This window comes from Amyelois transitella, chromosome Z (genome assembly GCF_032362555.1).
Source record: "Amyelois transitella isolate CPQ chromosome Z, ilAmyTran1.1, whole genome shotgun sequence".
Taxonomy (NCBI): Eukaryota; Metazoa; Arthropoda; class Insecta; order Lepidoptera; family Pyralidae; genus Amyelois; species Amyelois transitella.
In genome coordinates this window covers 5135768-5158839 of record NC_083535.1, presented here as the reverse complement: position 1 = coordinate 5158839, position 23072 = coordinate 5135768, and the positions used below count along the sequence as shown (strand labels likewise).

At 36.1% G+C, this 23072-nt stretch overlaps 1 protein-coding gene across 5 annotated transcripts in view; it reads right to left on the bottom strand.

Moving 5' to 3' along the window:
* LOC106133875 (kalirin) overlaps positions 1 to 23072 on the bottom strand; it is a 149516-nt gene that overhangs the window by 10109 nt on the left and 116335 nt on the right. For 2 of the 5 annotated variants that reach the window (XM_060953913.1, XM_060953917.1), the window contains exons 32-41: positions 14728 to 14854; positions 14211 to 14336; positions 10776 to 10841; positions 9941 to 10024; positions 7454 to 7648; positions 5535 to 5632; positions 4352 to 4544; positions 3944 to 4141; positions 2480 to 2671; positions 1886 to 2118 (exon numbers count right to left, since the gene is read on the bottom strand). In XM_060953913.1, coding sequence (XP_060809896.1) covers positions 1886 to 2118; positions 2480 to 2671; positions 3944 to 4141; positions 4352 to 4544; positions 5535 to 5632; positions 7454 to 7648; positions 9941 to 10024; positions 10776 to 10841; positions 14211 to 14336; positions 14728 to 14854 — 1512 coding nt within the window. The remainder of the gene's footprint in view (positions 1 to 1885; positions 2119 to 2479; positions 2672 to 3943; positions 4142 to 4351; positions 4545 to 5534; positions 5633 to 7453; positions 7649 to 9940; positions 10025 to 10775; positions 10842 to 14210; positions 14337 to 14727; positions 14855 to 23072) is intronic. The other 3 variants (XM_060953914.1, XM_060953915.1, XM_060953916.1) reach the window with 3 other exon arrangements.

The window sequence follows — 23072 nt, the reverse complement described above, 5'->3', positions numbered from 1 at the left end:
ACATTATTGCGATCCGTAAACGCAGAGTACGGCGCGAATCACGGGACCCGGCCTAGCTCAAGTGGGAATGCTCCATTTATCGAGTACACGACCTAATCACATATTAACATTAAAATTTCAAAGTAAATATTATCTAAATATCAATTCCAGAGTGGTTTTAACCTAACATGGACATTGTTACACTAATTATACTAAGATGGCGTTCGCGCCGCTCAAATATTAATTATAAATTATTATACAAAATTATTATCGTATCCATCACCGCATATGCATTATGTTAAAAAAATAAGTATTTAATCTACATTTAAGTTTGATGTCACAAGCACGCGTTATGAGTGTTAACATCAGAAATTATTAAGGAAATTTCCCAAATATGTTAGTTGTTAACTTAAAGATCCAAATACTTAAGCCTAGTTTACACGAATTAAAACTAGGGTTTTAGAGACATCCGTAACGCGCATGAGTATTGTAATTGTTAGATATTTTTTTTGATTTATATAATTTTTAACATATCGCTGTCACATTTGTAAGTTGACACGTTATGGACGTCGCCTAATAAAAAGCAGCAAAGTTTGTGAAAATAAGAAGTCACTGTGCCTGAAAATATGACTAAAATACTTAGGAATTGAAAAAATATACTAATTATACATCACAAAATACAACATCACAGCAATTTATGTTTAAACAACGTAATTTAAGACAACTTTAAATTAATATCGTTACACTGCGACCCGCACATTAGCTGTAGCTAGAGAGGAAAAACATATAATACAAATTCAGCAATTTGTATTCACAAAGAACGCATATGTGCACCTCGATTATTCTAAGGAATTAGTTAAAATCTTGATAAATTAGAGAAAACAACATTAGCACTGGCACATAAGTATATAGAATAATTACTAAAAAAGAGAAAGTAAGTAACGTGTGACAGTATTTTCTCGCTCATACCGCAACGAACGTGTACCAATACATATCCCAGTAACAAAGACAAATCAAACAAGAATTCATTAGAATTATTGAGGTTGGATATTTATTTTATAATAGATACGTCGCGTCACAAATATGCTGACACTTCCGACAGTTCGGGTCGATTAGGGCACGCACAAGCTAAAGGTATCTTTTTAAATTTGAGAGGCTTTATATAATTGTCACATTTAGAATCAATCGAAAAGCCACCACTAAACTTTATGGATCATTGAGAAATTAATTTTAGAAAGATTTTTCAACTTTAAAAGAAAAAGTTTCAGAGTCAATCGCTGTTATAATAACTGCATGATTTTTACAACTATTAATTCATCATATTACCCAATCGGTACGTTGCATGTGTGAAGTTAGCAAGCAGATATTTTAAGACTTGTGTTAAACTACACCAATGTTAATGTTCACGATTTATGCAAATTCATCCATTGTAGCTGTTTTAATTGCATAATTATGCCGTAAATCATGACGTATATGGCGCCTAGCGTAGTGCACAAGTGAATATTAATAGTGTTTACTGTTCGATTAAAATATTTAAATTCTGAGTTTTCCGGTGGACGACCTAATTTTGGTGCATAAATATTTATGTGAAAAAAATCAACAAATATATTTTGAAAGAACAGTACCAAGTCGTAATCAAATAATAACATAGTTCACATAACTATGACATTAAAATCAATAAACAATTGTCATTCTTCATGAAATTAGTAGTTTTCCGGATCCAAGGATCATTACCGAAGCCGGGTCATCCATCATCAACAGTTTAGGTGATTCCCACCCAGATGCCTTATTACTAAGAAGAAATCCCCAAATTTAATGTAAAATGCACAATACATAATGCCTGCAACAAGTATAGCTTGTGCGTGCCGTAGTTCACACGTCACCAATGGTCCACCCGGGTACTTACGCAGCGGGATCGCGCGTATCACGATGTAACTCTCTCAAGTAAGCCCCAGGATTTTCCAGGGCTTCGCCAAAGATCCTCTGGGACTGCAGTATACGAGAGAGTGTAGAAATCCACTCCTGACGACGAGTTAGTGGGGCACGGCAAACGAACGACTGCTTGGGTTTGTTGGGGTCTACGGAGTGAATGATGAAAGCGCTATGGCCGTCCAACTCTTCCAAGTCCATTTTGTTGACCTGAAAAGAAGAAGAACTAATATTATCGCAGGTTTTTTCTAGAAACTGTATCATTTATCTAAACAAGAGATGTCTACTTACACATATTTCGGCCAAGGGAATAAGTACCTACTTATGTGTAAACACACACTTATTACTAAGTGTTACAAATCATGATTCAAACTGGGTTTTGTTCTCCTGTTACCAAGATCACGGAAGTCAGGCGGAAGTAGCTTCTTATGTATACAGGATCGTGGCCTCACGGAAGTCGCTTCATATGCATACTGGATCGCCACCAACGTCGCCCAAAGGCGGAGGTCACCGGGCTCTTTACTATGGAAGGCTCAATCGGGACTAAAGCTAGAAAGATGATATGACTGACCTGCACATGCGCCCTGTAGTTATACGTCTGGCTGACGAACTGGCTCTTTTTCCCGACTGCGTCCGCAAAGATCACGCACTGCTCAAAGAGGAACACATGTAATTCCCGTCCTTTGCCCTCCCCGCTGTTCGTCACCTCCGACACTAGCAGCGGCTCTTGCAGCAGCAACTTGCCTTGAGCTGTTATGTTCCCCTGAGAACAAACACCCAAGGTCACTTATGTTCACAAGTCCCATATATGTAGATCGGAATAGCTAGTTGATATTACTAGCTATTAGCTAGTTTATATTAGACTACACTCGCTTCAATAAATTCATTCGCATGTCTTTCTTTTTAGTTTTCAGGTAAATGGACCGTGTCAAATCTTAAGCGACTTGCGCCATTTACTTTGCATAAGTAATGTCTACGATAGCAAGTTAATTATCAGTTTAACTTGCCTAGAAGTAGGCTACTGAAATATATATATATATATATATTGAAAAATCTGTCATACTACTTTATAGCGTGATTTTGCGGGAAACCCATGATGTCAAGGTGCATAAACAACACAACTACAGAAACATATTTCTTGAAGACTGGTATGCGACACAAAGTATTAAGGGCAAATTATTGAGAAGTCTAGTGAAAGCCTTGCGCGCCAGCTCCGAGTAAAGTTACAGCGTATTTTAGTGAAGATTGTGCTAGTGCATCTTCACATACTACGTTCCTTGAATGCTTCTTCAATTATTCACTTATATTTTATTGCTTGGAAATTTAATCCCATCTGTTTGTAGAATAACAAACAAAAATAACCTAAACACAATAATAACTAGTTCAGCTAAGTGAAGCTTCACTAATTATAGTTTTGATAAATCATCATCGTCCACGCAAGAGATTTCTCCCACAGAGTTAGGAGACAATGAATGATCATTGTTATTAAAACAATAGTAACAATCAAAAATATTTTCCTTCTAAATCATTTTCAAACATCCCACGTTCAAAAGGATTAGTGTTTAACAACACAAAAAGCAACAATGACCATTCGCTTTGCTGCTTACAAACAAATAATTTGGTACACTCGCATCGCATAGTTAGTAAATTCGGAACAAATTAGGCACTTAAATGTGTCAACTTTCGCTTCCTTAGAACATTTGAAAGACTGGTTAAGTGTAACCAAATTTAATATAATTGTTTGGATCACAAAATATAATGTGTATAATAATTTCGCGCATTGACATAAATTTTTTAACACAACATACATATGAAAACATAGTAAGAATGCACACACATACAAAGTTTACAAATAGACATGTTTAAAAATGCTAAAATGGGTTCGTGTTTATAACTAACTGACAGTATTGATAAATCTCTTGTCATGAATAGATCCCAAACTAACATTTTTTTTAAGTTGTCATTCCATTTAAAAACTTTTTTTATTCCAACAATACTGTCACCAAAAAATACGAACCAATTTAATAAATCTTACCGTGAATCCCTGCAGTCGGCCGACGTCCATCATATTATTGGCGTTTTTGGGTATAATGTCGGTGTAGTGCACGGCGTCACGTAGCGCCGCGAGCACGGCCGGGGGGGCGTTAGCATTCTCCGAGTACGTGTAAATCTTCTTCACCAGCAGGTGGTACTTCTGGATGCGCTGGATCGGCTTTATCAGCAGGTCGCCCAACTGAAAATAAAGATTCGATTATATATGATAAAATTGTCTGATGTATCTGGCAATTAACGAAAATAGTTACGAGTACGATAATTTTGAAGATTGGGATGGAGTCGAGATTAACAAAAAAAAAAAACACTTAATATTACAGATTTCTTTTATCATTATTTAAAAGGAAATCTTAAGGCCTTATTCACACTGTTTTTTCAATGTTATTCTTACCTGTAGTTTGTGTCCAAGTTTGTGCCTTAACTCTTGGAAGTAATGTTCGTGTTCGGACACGATGTACTCAGAGACAGGCTTATTCCTGCAGTACGCCTCGTAGAGGAACATTCTCTTCTCCAGGAACCGATGGAACAGGTCGCCGAGCAGCTCGGGTGCTTCCACGCATGCGCGAAGGTCGCGGACGAATTTGCTGCACATAGATATTTACTAGTCAGTTAATTGAGGATGGTGAAGGGATAAGTGCAGACTTTGGAGTCCCAAATCAAAGGTTTATGTTGATGGGACGCAAAGAAAAACTTGCGCCACATCAACATAAATCAACAACACTTGGATGCAGTAATCTGCTATATAAACATAATAGAAAATATCGCAGATCTCCTCATAAAGTTGACATATGGATTATCATAACAGTTGAGGACGGATAAAGAGTAGTGAGTTTAAAACGAGCAAATGAGATCTGAAAGAATCGCACCCATTAGAAATACATAGACTCTGCCTTCCCCCATGAGTATATGAGTACCTACATACGTATTATGCTCAACATACGAAGTCAATTGAAACTTGTGCCATTTCTTTGGGTGCGCGTAGTAAAATATCAGTAATCGTGTCATGTCTAACGTCAGCAAAAATTTCCAGTTCTGAAATTTTGAACTCCAAACGTGTCTTGATTCGTGTAAAGGATATGCCACATAGATGTAATAATGACAACAAAACAAAATAGTCGCTAAGCACAATTTTCGCACAGCACAAAAATTGACATGAATTGAGTAAAACCAATTCATGTGTGACAAACAATGATTGGCTTTACTCATACCAGAATGGGGTTCGCATTGCAAAATATAAAACCAAATATTAAATCGCACAGCAAGAAATACCGCGAACATTAACATATATTTTTTAACTACAATTTTCATACAAGATTTCAATAGTTCTGCTACAGAGCATAAAGGCTACATCACGATATTTCCTGCAATCTTTGTAAATTTTATGAAAAAGGGGCGCAGATAAGCCACTTCAGCGATAATAATTGCTTTCCAACAAATAGTCCGTATGCCTCAAAGTTATACCTATTTGATTAAAGGCGTACAAAATCTTTCGGACCACAAAACAAAAAAGGTCATGCTTGTACCCTGGGTAACGTGAGCTCTGTAGTATCATAGTAGACAAGAAAAATACTCACTCTCGGTGGAACTCGTATATGGCTTCAATGTTGCCGAAGATCATCCGATGACGCCGGTCGCGCAGGCCCTCGGGCAGTGGTGGGTCCGCGTTTGGCTCCTGGCAGAATGAAAATTGTAACGGAAAATCACATAAATTTATTAATTCTCTGCACCTCCCACCTACTTGATAGATAGAAATGACCCTTGGGTTTAAGTCCGCTCTTAATAATTTTGTTTCGTTATTTATAGTCTAGTGGTCGTGCGCAGCGTAGCGCAAAATCAGTTGACTTGGCTTCTATAGTAGTTGACATACATACATATTATCACAGACAGATAGAGCCATCAGTCTTGAAAAAACCGAAAGGCCGTACAGCTGCACGGCTCTATAACGCATGGTTGCAAGCCCATCGCCTACAAGAATAATTTTCAAGTTTATAAGTTAACCCTTCGTCGCCTTTTACGACATTTATGGCAAAGAGATGTAGATGTCCTTTTCTTTAGTGCCGGGAACCACAAAGCAACATACAAATGACAAAAAAGGTTTTTTTTTGTCCAATATTTGCTCTGCATTAGGGAGTGCTCTTATCAGCAATACTGTTATCTACGGGCCCCAGCCTCCAACAAACACTGGGGTTCGACTGAATTTTGCAATCAATAACAATGACTGGCGCATCCACGATGTCAGTTATACTTATATAGTAAAATAATTCACCGTCACCTCGCATTGAAACAAGAGACAAGTGGTTTGACAAGACAAGTTCTGTGGTCAAAAACTGTGCAAGTGTCCGAAAAATAGCGTGATGCACCCCTGTGCATCACGCTATTTTTCGGCACTGATTCAAATCCTACCGCGTAATCCCACCTTCTCTAGTTTAGAGTTATGTACTTACATTAGTTTGATTGCTTGCCGATGAACATTCACATTCAAGTTATGATTACACGTAACTGTTTGTATAATCATAATCCAATATGGGTCAGGTTTTGTAGGGGATCACATACCCAATCTAAAAATAGTCGAAAGGCCCACCCCGTCTCCTATCCAGAGAAATGAGGACGATATCGGAACAACTTGGCAAAGTGGCAGAACAGCGAAATATGCCTAATAAATTGTTTAGAGAAAAATAAAAAAAAACCTGTATTTGTGGATGATCTGGGAAACATATATGTATCAAAGGAAATCATTATACTAAAGAGGAGGCGTATCAGCTAACACAGCATGGGGGAAATATTTGCTAATATGCAAAGTATATTTACCTTAACTTCAAGGAAGTAATATTCAAAGTGAAGATAATACCATATTCTTTCTACGTGTAGTACATATGATCAGTATGTATATTGACTTGAACTTTAAGAAATGAATACTCAAGATAATGAAAACCACAAACTCCGTATATCTGCCAAATTAAGATATTACGGTACGTTTTCCTTTATATACATATTATATATGCTACTTAAGTATTCTACACGCTTCTTTGGGTACAATATCTGACATGATTAGCACGACCACCAAGCGTCAAATTTTGTAAGAGGGAAAACAATTCAAAATTATCATTATGTCACGAAAAGTAGCGTTCAAAGTTGATGATTTACATCGATTGACATTACGCTTCAAGCTTCTAGAATGGCAATTACAACTATTAGTACGCAATATTTGTAATTGCCATTGGTTACACTTTTTTCGTGAGTGTGTTCCGAGTTTATGAGTATCAAATTGACTCCAATGGTTAAGTATGTACGTGTGGCATGATAAAGATTACGGAATAATATAAGACTATAGGATGGAAACGGGTTTTATAATAACGTTTTGATACAAAACATCACAATTCTGACATTTGACAGCTTAACTTAAGACAGCATACAAATTTAACAACGCAGACAAGTTTGAAGACACATCATTAAAATACTTTTATCCCAATTTCTATAGTATTATAATACCAACCTGCATGTGCTTTATGTAGCCCTCGCAGACCAGCCTCAGATCCGACACGTAGATCTCTTCAGTGTCAACGAGTTCCTTCAGAACGTACTCTCTCTTCTTGAGGTTGGCCTCGTCAGTGTTGGGCCCGGGGGTGGGGGGAGGTTCCTCGTCATTCTCGCCGCTACGCCCCGAGGAACTGGCTCCACCGTGTTGTTCCTGAATTTTAAATTATTTAATTCCTGAATATTAATTTTTATTTATGGGTACTCTGATTTAAGTTTTAATTTATTTTTGTATTTGAATAAATAATATTAATATCATTGTTTATTCGGTTTCCGTTTATTTATTTATTTTTCATTATTTTCGTTGGGATATTCTTCGCTTTGTCCCCTTTGGAACATGGTAAAGACTCAAATTTAGTATTAAACAATTGAAACCTAAATGATTCAGGGGCTTTATTCACACTTATGTCTCAGAACATATCATATCATTTATTATAAGGATATTTTTTAAACAATTCGCACTCACAACTTTAACGTTTATACATTTTTACGATTTAGTGCAATTTGGCTAATGTTCATAGTATTTTCATCTCAGTTATTATTGCAAGGTCGGAACTCGTCGGTATAATCCCGTCTTATCACATGACTCATTGATAGCGAAACTATTGTTCTAGGAGTGAGTCAATAAGTATACGTAGGAATACATTGCAGACTTAAATTGACACGAAAGCCGGAAAAATATTGTCAGCTTAAATAACAATACTTTTTCTACCTTGTAGTTTTAAAAATACTAACTTATTTTAATGAATAAAACAGAAACACTAGAATATTATTCTTATATTGAAAAGCCATAAGTAAAACTTAAATACTAGCCTAGATAAGATCGGAACATCAAAACTGATTCACCTTTGCGAATTAATACGCGCTGTCGTATGACATGAAATTGTGAAATTCTACTAAAAGGACGATAACTACTATTATTAAAGGTAGCGGAGGGTTACTGATAAATCAACGGAGTAAAACAAATATGGAAAATGTGAATAAACAACGCTCGTTAGGCCCGTTATTGTTGTTGAATTTGCACAACAATTGTATGCAAACAATAAATGATTGAATGATTTTGTCTTCTAAAGATATCATCAGATGGTCCAGAAAGAATTTTAGATGCGAAGTAAACATGTCAAGCATTTAAATGTATACCACTACACTGTAATTTTGCCTTGATTTCTTTTTTGTCTTAGATGTACTTAACGGCCAACAAAATATTTAAGTGGAGTTTGATTTTAAAGTATTCTCTCACAATCTGCATAAAGCACACCAGATTATACGCACAAAAGTTAAATTAAAAATCTAACCACCCACCAAAACCCATTCAAGGCAGCTTATTGCTTGAAAGGAATCAGAGCGTCCTATACTATTTTCTTCACGAATAACACGCAGTAGATGCTTACTAAGCTGATGGTTACTAAGTTTATATAAACGTGTACTTATTCAAAACGCCAAACACAAAAACAGGTATAGAACACACAAGCACAGAGTGTAAAAGAAAAAAAGATGTAGAAAATAAATATGGTGAAAGTAAATACTGTATAAAATATAGTAAATTTTTAGCTAGGAATAGAATATGTGCTGATGCTGTACAGGCATGCGATTAAAGCTATAAATAGTTATATCAGCGGACTTTCGGACTGCGGAAATAAAAACAAGCAAAATCATACCAGAGTAGAATAAATACAGGGACTAATTCTCAAATAATAAGTACTTAGATGTTTCTTTGTTTAGTGAAAAATATATTTAGAAAGTCTCTTATTGTAGTGAACTTATATGAATTTTAGTCTCTGCAAAAATCCCAGTAAATTCAGAACACCGATTTGTTGGTTTCTCTACGTTTGCTATCTCGATCAAACATCTTTTGGCGAAAATCTCGAGGCTCCATAAAGCGGCGATAAAATCACACAAACTACACGCGTCCCCGAGCTTTCGGAACGCGGTCTCGACAACCATTTTAGGATTTGAACTTGTGTTTACCATATTTGAATCCACAATAACATAGCACCAAGATGTACTAAGCTGTATGTATTACATGTATTAAAAATTTGGCGATAATGAAAATACAAAATGATATAATATATATAACTTTTCATAACACTTGTTTTGAATACCGATGCGTTCGGCTGTGAAAAAGGGATACATTGTACGGCGTACAAAATAAATTGACTTGTTATCAATAATTCTGGATTCTATTTTAGGTTGTAAAACCGTGTTCGTTAGTGGAGGAATGCCAAACTCAGAACTATGCACACTACATGAAAACTTTTCGAGTAAAACAAGGTATACCAGAGAAATATTTTTGAGCTAGATATTTTGATGCAACGAAAAACTTTATAGTTGGCAGTCTATTCCGTGTTCACAATAAAATTTTTTTGATCAGAAAAAAAATAAAATAGCATTTTGGCACTCCTTGTTTCCTCGCGCAGTGTTCGCATGCTATAATTTAGAACCGCACCATCTTTTCCTTGACAATTTGCTCAATTTCCGCAATATCGGCCGGGCCGCCGTTAGTTTCCAAGGCGTCCAGGGCCAACGAATTCTGAAAATCACAAGTCACCTCAAGGTCCGACCACAGAGACACCGACAGACATACACTACACAGATACTGCCAATACACAACTGGTTTGTAATGTTTTTTTCTTTATTATTAGCGCGTGAGGAGGAACCACAGTTTCGGCAAGTCTTTTGAAAATTTACGAGCATAGTAGTAAATTGATTATAGTTATGAGACGTGTATGTCATGTACATATACGTGATATGTCACCTCGACCAATTCAATATAGAAATAATGTACTTCCACCGAAGAAAATATACCCAAATAACATACAAACCAGTAGTGTTAAATGTTCACGAGCGACAGTCTAAAGAGAACCCATGGTTAGTCACAAGTATGATGATTAAAAGTTAGTTAATAAGAACAGAAAATGAAACAAGTCTTGATTTCTACTTTTATAATATTTACCAGTAACAACACTACCAATGGAATTCAGAAAATATTTAAATTGGAGTTAAAAGATAATAGGAATAAAAATGTCTGGCTAGATAAATAGAAAATTAGACAGGAAGATATGATGGGCTAGCAGTAAACATTTTGTTTGGAGATGCATAAAGTTAAGAACGGGCTTATAAGGCAAAATATTTCAATTTTTACTTATTGTATTAATAGTAGAACAATTTTTACCTGATGAAGATACTTATAGGATAACCAAATAGCAATTTTAAAAGGGGGCTTCTTGCACCATGTGCACAGACCTAGGACATGAGTTCCACTAATTACTATTGTCACCTACCCGTGTGGTGGGGGCGGAGGCTGCGGCGGCTGGTGTGGGCGCTTGCTGAAGCACTGACTGCGGATCCTGTACAAAATATACATTATTAAATCTTGTCTCTTTCTTATGTAACAACCAGTTTTATAAAATTGCAAAGATTATCTTTGATTTAGCGTGAAAAAGAAACAAACAAAAACATAGGGTGTTTTTGTTTCACGACATTTTCTATGAACAAGCAATAGTTTGCAAATTAGAAATTGAATTACAAAACTGTTACATAATCCGCTGTCAGGTGTGCCCTGTCCGCTCCCTAATAGATAAAAAAAGTAACGACACAAATATAATTTCCCCCTTTACCCCAGTGGAGTGGCACTGACGTTGGAGTGTCAACACTCAGCCACTTCCAGCAGGCGCCAGGACGAAGCAAAGTTACTCCTACGCTGAGTGAACACGATTTAATTTCCTACATCAGCGGCTGACGTCACACACAGCCTACTCATAATGTATTCGAAACAAAGTAAATACATTTGCATAAATATAGGACGGCAGAGGGCTAAAGGTTCGGAGATTTTTCACAAAAAATGACAACGATACAAGTATATGGACACTATAAATAAACCGTATCATGGTTTGCCTCAAATCAATAGTCAAAATCTACTGCAATCAGTAGTGGTGTCATCAAATGTGTGAATCGTATACTTTTCTGGAAGAAGTCGTTTTGTTTATTGTATTTATAAAAATATAAAATATTGAAATTAATACAATGTAAGATCGGCTATGATGACTTACATAAGAGGTTAATAAAACTGATTTTCACACTTTCAAATATTCTTGGCTTAAGGCCAGGCTAAGGCCCAAGGGAAAGGCAAAGCATCGTTTTTCTTGATATTCTCCAAATTTGTTTTAGGAAAACTCGTTGTTTGATTGAAATTGAAAGTCGATATACCTCGGCTGTTTGAGTTGAGGTTTTTCAGATTTTATTAAATTTGAGGGTTTGACTCAAATTTTCACTATTGATCTTTATTGTGTATTGGAAGGGCGTACTCAATGAGGAACACTAATTTTATGCACTCTTTGTATTTATCGTATATTAATCGTATAATAACATGTAACGTCTATGTAATGGCTAACATCCTGAATAATAGTTTTTTAAGAGGTTCGTGTAGGTGGCGCTCGGGTACATCCTGCGTTCGGATACGCGCACATTGAATGTCTAACAATCTTATTTATTTTTTATTTCTACCCATGCTCTGAATTATGTCAATATTACAATAAAATATAACGAATCGTAATTAACAAATGACAGATATTGATAGATTAAATTCCATGTACGTTACCACTACGTAGACCTTGGTCTGGTTGTTGTGCCCTTGTAATTTACTATACGCGAACAATCCACTAATTACATGAAAAATTTAAAAGGGAACATCGATTAATAAACAGGACAGATGCCTTATATTAATCGAGGAGGGTCGGAGCCCGACACGTTTTTTCGATGGCTTGTTTATTCGCTTATGAAGGTCACGACCAGTTACCAAGTTCGTGTAAACGCAGCTCGGCTGTTCATCAGTGCCGGCGCGGCGGCCGACTGTAGCTGTAGGGTAATCAACCCGCACTTAACGAACTGACTGATGCTCGGCGGGCATCACCTCGATACCCCATTTACTCCAGTTAGGGCTGTTTGCTAATATAACAGTGTGAGTTTATGAATTATTGAAACATAAAGGTATTTACAGTTATTGTTTTACCAGAAATTACCTGGGCTTGCGAAACTTTAATGTATAAAATGGAGCTAACTGTTGCGGTTTTGTTTTTTTAATTTATGAGTTGAGCCACAATAATCCAAAATTTCTATGCACAAGATATATTTCCTTCCGAGTTTCCCTATAATATTAAAATAAATTATATAAGGAATCCCACACACGTAACTCTTATTTTCACTTCTACTCTAATTATTTCACTATTATGTTTCACAATTTTTTTATTACCGAGTGTTCGTAAAATAAGAACAATATCTGACTGTAGATTAGACGCAGCCCTATCTGGATACCCGCCCGGCGCTCGGGGCACTACACAAATTTGCTTCGGCAAATATTATGTCCGACAAATTGGATCAGCTTCAAGGGTGTTTAAGCGAATATGCTAAATTCTTGTTTCTTTTTACAGGCGCCAAAAGTACTGTTCTTCGACGGCAGTTCCAATTTCTGGAAAATAAATAGCAATAACTTACATGGAATATAATGTGTCTTATCTGTCACAATTTCCATTTTCCACAAATTTGACAACTAAACTGCGTTTAAAAACTTGATAAGTAAAACGTTTCTTCTACTTGGCGAACTCAACGACTAATTATACCCAAACTGGTACGACAAGATTCCTGGAATCACGTTTCGTCAAATACGTCTGCAAATATTCTTTTCGTTATAAGCAGAGCACATGTCGAATTTCTGTATGGGTGGTCTCAAAGTCCAAACAATCTAATATCCGTCCTGTCATACACAAATAAGATCCTGGCTAAAAGTAATTATGCAATGTTAATTGCGATCTAGCGAGCTGTCCCCGACAAAATATGAGCTAGGGACATGTTTGCGATCAGACCTATTTTGTTATTGTTTTTGACTTATTTAAAAGTTTATTTTCCAAATTAGGCAAACCATATGGCCAATCGGTAAAATTTGTTATTTGATAAATATTGAGAATTCCACACTCCTGCAGCTATGTCTGTTCTTTGTCGAAGTTTGACAATAAAACGTGTCTTGGCCACCTGGTGCGCTAAATTCGATATGAAATAAAAGTCAGTATTTAAACCAACCACAACTCCGATCACTAGGCACTTAAAGATCGGTGGTAGGACGAATAAGGTAGCAGAATAAAAGAGCGGCACATCAACAAATCCTAACTTGGTCATGTACTCTCTCTTTTCTGGTTATTAGCATTAGTTTGGTCGCAAACCGATGTTTTGCTATGTGTGAAAACTTCGTGTTATCTACTATCTACCTCTGTGGCGCAGCGGTAGTACGCACTGTCTGTGTCACCGAAGGTCCCGATTTCTAATCCCGGCCAGGGCATGATGAGAAAAGAACTTTTTCTGATTGGCCTAAGTCTTGAGTGTTAATATATATAAGTATTTATTATAAAATATAGTAACGTTAAATTAGTATCTCGTAACACAAGTCTCGAACTCACTTCGTGGCTAACTCAATCTGTGTAATTTGTCCCGTATATATTTATTTATTTATACTTCCTTGAATGTGCAGGTTTACTACCTTCACATTCAAAAAACTATAATAAGAAATTTTGTTGTTTAAAATCCTGACCTATCCAATCTAGGATCGTGGCAGACTTTGGGCTGTCTTTAGACAGGTGAGAACGCAACCAGGTCCAATGCTAAGAGAATTAACTGACACTATTATAGGTAATTGATAATATGAAGGTTAGACTGCGCTATGTACTAGCTACCTGTAGCGGTTTCATCGGTGGTGGTAGTTCTAAGTCAGCCGCATCGTCTTCAGCCTCGTCTAGCGCTGCGCCGTGGCTGCACTCGCCTTCCTCTGTGCGCCCATTGTCCGTGGTGTACGGCAACTAAACAGAACAATAGGCAATTAAGACAATTGTATAAACCAAGTTTTATTCAATCTTTAGTACATAATAAAAATAGATATTTTATAATGTCCTATACCTAAACCTATTTATAAAAAAGACTTGCATAAATAATAAGGATTCTGGCGCTAGGTGGAAATTTATGAAGCCTTCAGACGTAACAAATAAAAAATCGATAAAAAAATGTTCAACTGAAGTAAAGTGACTTGAACAAGAGGCAAAATATCAAGTTAAAATGCTACACGGTAGCACCACCCCACACATTCCACCTTTTTCTCGCGGCAGTTCAGGCTACCTCTGACCCATAACTTAACGACTTAGCTACATGAACTAGCTCTTAAATCTAAAGAGTTGAGAAAATAATGTTTCTTACCTTTAGTTTCTTATCGGATGGAATCTTCTTGAGCGGCGCTGGTTTGTCCGCGGTGGCCGGGGACTGCGCCCCGCTCGGGGCCTTCTCTTTGCCCTGCGACGGCTTGCGGAGGCCTAGCCATCGCCGCCTATAAAAATAAATGAACCTGTATAGACCTATTGGCAACGAAAATCGAACTAATTGATCTAAGTCTTAACCGCAGTGTAAGTGAAAGAAGAAAGATAATATATATGTACGCCTAAGTTCGTGAATTGGCCCGCACTTCAAAAGTACACTTTAATAAGAAGTATGCAGGGATTACAGCAAGTAGAAGGTCATTGCTTATTCCTCCTGGATAAAAGTGTAATTGTATATAAGTTTATTGAGATTTAAAGCTCCTCTTCTTATATTTCAGAACAAGCATTATCTACCAATCACCCTTAAATAAATAGTAGTAGCAAATCTATTCTTCTTTCGCGGAAACCACACGGCTTAACAAATTATTTCGAGTTACAACACAAACCGCGTATAATGCAGTTTACTAAATACATTCGACGTAAAAAGCTTGGTCGAATAGTGTCGTGTCGAAATTGCGCCCGCGGCTTAGTAGTTGTACAATAAAAGCCTTCAAATGGAGAAGCGGTCCACACCTCTCAGTGGGATTAAGATCGAAACAAAGCCTTCCCGGTGCGGATTAGTGGGCACCCCCGGACGTCCCACTGGGGGCGAGAGGGGCATGAATGACAACGAAAAATAATTGTCTTCTTTTCAAAGGTTGCGCGGATATTCGCTGTCGCCGCTGCCTAAATTACTGTAAATCTTTACTTATCTATTCTTGACTTTGTAATAATGTACGTATCTGATACTATTCTCACCTAATTACGTGTGTCTGAACATGTGACTATAATATTGCACAGCCGAATCAATTTAATCCTTCTATTTTACCATGATACCGGGCACATTTTGTGGGCTGACAACCTGACGCTTTAGACCACAGATTGCAATTGCAACCTATCTATATCCGTTTTAATTAAGTCCCAGTACAAACTCATCAAGGCTTTGAGTCAGAAAACCATTGTAAACTAGTGGTCCAGGGTACCCGACTGAAATTGCGACATGTTTACGAGGCTACAGGCTCCGATGGTCCTTCAAACTAAGTTAGCGGGATTTCGCTAACCAACCAAATTGTGGTTTATTCGTATAGTTTGTTATGTTGTGTGTACGCCACTCGCGTGTTCAATCTAACTTCCATTACTTGTTTCAGAAAATCAATTTATGTTTTCAAAATAGAGGAAAGCCCCATGTTACAATTTTAGCGAAAGAATATCTATTGACCAGAGTAAGTACGATTTATTTTAAAGATATCCAAATAATCGATTATTTTAAAAAAAAAAATCTACGCGTTTACAAACGTTATACAATTCAAGGACAAACAAAAATATTATACTAAAATAACATCAACTTTTTATTTTTCCAAGACGCGACTATAATTTTATTTGCTTTCAACGGGTATATTATACGTCGATAATTATCTATCAACGTTTCAATAAAAGTCGAGAATGCCATAACAGAGTTCTAAACAAGTAGAAGTGGCGTCCTAGTGGCAGTGCGGTTACGCGGGTGAAACGAGAGACGAAAACCGCAAAGTCTCATTGACACAGCGGCGACGTACGGAATAGATTGTAGATAATCTGTGGAATAGGGTTGTCTGCTTGTCCCTTTATTACGAGAAGGTATTGCATAAAGCTGCTAATTTATTTTTTCAAAAACTTAGGCGTGATTATATAAGAACTCATGATTTCTAATCATAAAATAAAAAACTATTGACTATGTGCCGTGTGGTTCCCGGCACCAATACAAAAAAGAATAGGATCACTCCATCTCTTTCCCATGGATGTCGTAAAAGGCGACTAAGGGATAGGCTGACAAAGTTGGGATTCTTTTTTAGGCGATGGGCTAGCAACCTGTCACTAATTGAATCTCAATTCTATCATTAAGCCAAGTAGCTGAACGTGGCCATTCAGTCTTTTCAGGACTGTTGGCTCTGTCTACCCTGCAAGGGATATAGACGTGACCATATGTATGTATGTATGTATTGACTATGCCTTATAACTTTAAAGGATGCCCTCGGTTTTTCTAAATTACTTTCAAATCTTGGTCCCTATTAGCAAATTTCAATGTCATTATTTAAACATTGAACAACGTCTTATTGGCAAAGGTTTATCAAAAGTCCATATCAAAGAACTTTCAAACTAAAAAATAAACCATCTTCAATAGTTTCATAACTAGCAGTGTAAACTCATAACAAAAAAACATTCCATCTTCCAGATATAATTTTGGAATTGCCCAATATATTGCAATATCTTCATGCAACCAATTACGTAGTATTAAAATTATTGATTTGTATTGTAGTGGATTGATTTCTGTGAAATACGCTACGCTCCGTAATTTTCTTTTTTCAAGAGCTGCCTCTTGTCTGTGAAGTCAAGAGGATTTGAGAAGCATTTATATTTTTCCTTTATTCATTTGTTATATTTCTTTCGATTCTATTTTTTTCACATAATCTTTCAAGTGATTCAATTTCATATTTACCGCTTAACTACGATTACGAATAACTAGAAGGCAAAGAATGATTTCTTTATGTTTTATAATTTTATTGCTTTAATTTGTAACACGTGGCGTGGTTACTCGTGTACAATTTCTATCATCATTATCACATTTCTGTTTTAAATATCAAGAAACTTTACTATTACCAGTTTATTGATAATTCTATCCTACGTCGACGTAAATGGAATATTTTCACAAAAGTTATTAGTTTTACCTTAAAAATCTATCTTTTCTTTATAGAAACAAAATAACTTTTGTTAAAAGCAGGTACCTAAGCCAAAACGAGACACAATATGATGTATTATTTATTAGTAATTTATCATATTGATGATTCCGTTCGATGTCCACAAAGAAATAACTACTGCTTTTTTCAACTTTTGAACGTAAAATTCAAGCGTCTTACCATCCAAAAGAATTTTTATCGCAATATGTGTGGAATGTCAGGACGACGAGGGAAACGCTTGCGGCATTCTCCTCGCAATATGCCGAGTATGGGTACCATGAATTTTTCTCGCAGTCGCTAGAGACTGCAGTGAAATATTTGTATGGAATTCCATAAAGCGCTCCTGACGGATAGTTGAGGAACATATAAATTCCATACATACAGAACTGCGGTACGGTAGCCGCACAGAATCTTAATCGAAAATCGAAATCAAATGAAAGTCTACTTAGGTTAAATAGTTTACTCGGTCGTTCCATCAATAGAACGTTGTAAGGAAAAAAAATATCTTTCGTGCATTAATCTGCATGCACGTCCGTTACTTCGTGAGTCCCCTAAGTCATTGTCCTAGACCACTATAACCTTTAAAAAACTGTAATAAAACCGAGCATCATGTAAGTTGCCTCCACGCAGTAATTTATCATTTTCTACCCTTCCTTGCCCTTGACACCCAAACGTCTACCCTAACTGGTCAATCTCGTTCCAGGAGCGACAACCCTTACCTAATCTACGGTATATTTTATAGGTGTGACGTCACCGTGTTTACCGTACTACGATCGCCGACTGTTACGCTATTACGGATTGATACTATCAATATTTATTGACAATCTTTGGCACACTTCCATTGATTGCTATTCGCCGATTACGGGCAACTACGAGCAATAAATATAATATTGCTATGGTTTTAGGTTGGTTTTATATTGAAATGTACCAAAACTTTTTTTTTTAAATACTTTAAACCGGACCGTGTGGTCTCGTTTCCATAATTTTTATTTATATACTAATTTATGTACACAGAAAACATCGAGACTGATAAACACAAGAAATAAAATTACAAAGGTTCTGCTTATTTCAAAAGAAATCTCTTCCAGCAGACCCGAGGTAGGAGACATGATGGAAAGGGTGACAGGCGTGTACTTCAATCACACAACTAATAATAGACATACATAAACAAATACATAAATAAAATATAATAAAATGCATATATAAATACAAAATAATAAACTTACATAAAATATACACAATATACTCGTATACCAAATTAGCAAGGCTTGGAGAGGTAATAATTTTTAATTATTTTTTTAAATTGGGACTGTGATTTAGAGTCACGTATCTCAGGAGGAAATGAGTTCCACAATCTAACAGCATGGACAGAGGAGTTAGAGAAAGTGGCCGTACGATACACAGGGAATTTAAGCATGGTTCTACGATGAGACCTGCATGGAGTATCGACAGGACAAGCAAAGAAGCGGTTGCGAAGATATGAGGGGTAAGCAGGATTATCTTTTCAATATTCTCTTTATTGAAAAGAAGGCAAAATATTCTCATATTTCTACGCAGACGAATGGGCAGCCAGTTTAGTTGCCTGCCAAACTCCGAGACGTGATCATACTTCTTGAGGCCAAAAATGAATCGGATACACAAATTCTGTAGACGTTCCAGTTTATCAAGGAGTTTCTCGGTAGCATCCAAAAAGCACGCATCAGCATAATTGGCATAAGGAAACTTTAGTTTGAAAGGGGAAAAAAAATTCAAAGTTTTTATGCAACTTTCGGTAATAAAAAATCGGTCTTAAAAAACTGAGAGACGGTTATGGCGGTAGAGAGTTCTACAAACTACCTTATTCATTGAGCGATGTCGAGTGTGTTGCGAATTTTATAAGTATAAACATAAAATGCTCTTCGGGACCGTTTTGTTGTGAATCCATTAAATTGTTTCCGAGATTAACCCAAATTAAAACAAGCTAAGCGTGGCGGGGACTTTGACTAATAAGCCCGTGATAAAGTGAGTTCAAAGTTCGCCGCATAGTAAAGTTATCCATATTAATGGGCTTAAACAGATCATCCACAGTTTGGCACACATTCTTTACACCCCAAAGTGTAATGATCAAGATTATTTGTAATTAACCGTGCAATTAGTTAGCAATGTCAATTAAAAGTTAATTAATAATTTACGCGAACGTGGAAATTTAATTAAAATGGTCTCTTGTCTGTCCGATTTTAAATGGGCCGCCGCACCATGGCCAATTAACTATCTATGAATATTAAGTTCCATAAAGCTCATAAAAGGGGGATACCTGGGGCTCGCGACTAAATCGTTTTCCAAGATGCTGGGGAGGGCTCTGGCGGGGACTACTCGGTTTTTTACACTTCTAAGTAGGCAATCAGGCAATTCATAAACACCGTCTGATGGAAATATTACCCTGAGAGGAAGTAAATTTAATTTTTCTGTACTATTACATTTCAAGATTTGATGCTATATTACCAAGCAATATATTTATAAGAGAAATTCCCAATTACATACTTGATACATAGAACCACGCTCCTAAGACAGAGTTTAAGTCATGACTAAACCCATTCTTGAAAATCCATTGTAAAAAAAAAATTGTATTGAAAGGTGGCCTGATTAATAATGGATAATGTATGATTTGTGCGGTTAGTTCATGTTTAATGCTGTAAAAAAACTGTTGGTTTAAGTATTATAACAAGGACTGTTTGGGAAAATAGTTTTAAAATAACTTCAATCAACCAATATGGAAGTTCCTTTATTTTTGTTACTGCTAAATCTTCTATTATTGAGATATCAATTTGGTTCTAAAGATCAGTTAAAATATTATATCATAGAATCTTCGAACGAAACCCCTATCTCCTTCCACCAATAAAGTTGGCATTATTATTGGCATCTTCGCAGTAGGTACTCATTAACAATATTCGGAATCGCAAATTCATTCAAAGAAGTTCGACGGAAGAAAATCAGCTTTATTAACCACACGGGAACCACCTTCTAGCGCTTATAAGCTTCAATAATGAAGGGAATTATTCCGTATGTGGCCTACCCCTCCTTCGCTCCTTTAATATTGTGAATCAAAAGAGTGATACCTTTTTAATGTACTAGCTGTTAATTGCAGCTTCACTTTAATCCCCGTTCTTCAAGTTCCCATGAAAAAAGAAAAAAGAACCATGTTAATTCTGAAGGTTTTGTTTGTCTCTGTGCCAATATCATCAAAATCGATGTAGTGGTTTGATGACTAGTTTGCATTTTAATTATGTAAAAAAAAAAAAACAATTCCATTCACTTTCTAATATTAGAATGGAATGGATGTGATTTGAATGCATATTGCTTGTGTCGCCCGAGAACCAGCGTTTGAAAAGTAATTACGTCCGACGAAACTCGAGGGCGGTAAAACATTTACTAAATCTTTTAATTTACTATTATACTATTTTTATTATTTATATTAAAAACTCTCGTTTAGTGAATTTTCGGACAATTTTGGCTCGGCACACGTAACTTAGTCATTAATCTCGCGAGCAGCTGACAGACGGACGCTGGAATTTATTGTAGCGAGTACTTGTTGAACCAATTAGATGTTTTTGGAAATGAATAAAAAAAATAATTATGGACAACTTTCCAAACGGGGCGTTTCTCCTGCCTGGGTCGCTTTCGAGACTTACTTCATAATTACGTTGAAGGTTATTGATTAAATCTGAAATCTTTTTTAAAAAAGCATAAATGTTTGATAGCTGGTAGGTAGGCTGAATACCTTAAAGTACATTATGTGTAGGGTTATAAAAATCCAAACATGTATTTTTCTTGGATTGGTCAATATACAAATTAGTTGATACCATAAACACGAAAATACTGATGATGCCTTCAAGGCGAAATGTTAGATTATAATGTATGTCTGAATTCGGTAAAAAATACGCGATATAACAGAGAAGATAGACTTTCTAAGAAGATTCCAACAGTCAAGGGAATTTAAACTTTTGAAGGTTAATTACAAAACGGTTGATTATTCTCTATAGAATAATAAAAGTGTGTCTGATAGTCGTCTCAGTAAAATAATTAACCAGCCTTTATAAGAAGTATAACAACACAATGTGTCGCCCCGCAGTGCGGTCGCCATGCCGCAAAAAACCGTTTGCAAATGTTGCGTAACACCAAAACAAGGTAAGCAAACATATATAAACTTTACAGCGATATAATCTCAAAGTTAACAAAGCTGATTTCTTATATGTAACAGCCATCAATAAGAATCAGTTAAATAGTTTTAGAAGAACTATATAACATCCGGACAATAGTTACGGATTGCAAACCTCCTGCTCTGTAATGAAACTACTAGACCCCGGCTTGCATCTACAAACGGTAGGAACATAGTGTGCGTAGGTACAGTGACACAAGAGATTTTCTCAAGATGAAGTATTTTCCAAACTATAAACTTACTTCACGTGAACAACTTGATTCCACATAATTGACACATCACAATCACTTCACTGACACAACTGAACACCATGCAAATCGCGGGCGAGTTTTATCAGATAACAGTCTAAAGAAGCCAATAATCATTCGGCAAGGATTGGTATCTAAGATTACAGAGCGTAATCAGTATAAATATGAGAAAACTTTATTAAGGTTCAAAACATTAGTAGCATGAAATCAAGATTTTATTTTGCTCAAGCAAAATCGTGAAAAAAGAAGCGTTGTATAACTTATTCTGGCAGAATATTGATCACGGGTAAGATTAGAAGTGTCGTTGTAGTAGGTCATTCCAACATACTCAAGCACAATTTTCGAGACAATATTTTTAAAGTAATAAATTCTCTAATCGCAAGAAAATGAAAAACTGTGGACAACTAATGGCAACTTATTTCCGAATGTCCAGGCGCAGCTGAAGCGCCGTCGAGCGAGCACTCGAGACTGAGCCGGTTGCAATCTTGTTTCAATTCAATTGCACATATCTATCTCCGATAAATATGGAACATCCACAAATGTATTTTTATTTAACAGGAGTAAACAAGAGCCATTTGTATACAGGGAACATTATAATTAGATAGCTATTTAATGATAATATTCCTAAAACTTTTACTTTAATGGGTTTTTGCGTTATTAACAAATGAATCGACAATTCACTCTTAAGGGTAACTTATAAGAATGTAAATCCTTGGTTACACATAAATAACAAATACCTTTATGGTAAAGAAGATTAATTAAGAGAAATGAGAGCTAATGTTGACATATGCTAGATGTATTTTCCTCATGAAACTAAAGTTTGAAGCAGTTGTCGTCGTGTTTTCGCTATTGTCATACACAGGTAACAAGCTGTTTACTCAAAACTTCAATATAAAAACACAATTTATAAACGTACAATGGGCAGACCCAAAGGTTGACAGATAAATTTCTTTGAAATGGATTATTGAAAGATTTTAAAATTATGTGAGTGAGATATTCTTAACTTAAAATTTAATTATTTAACTTCATCTATTAGAATTAAATATTTTAAAGAAAAATTAACTCATTACGGTTACTAGATTGCAATCTCACG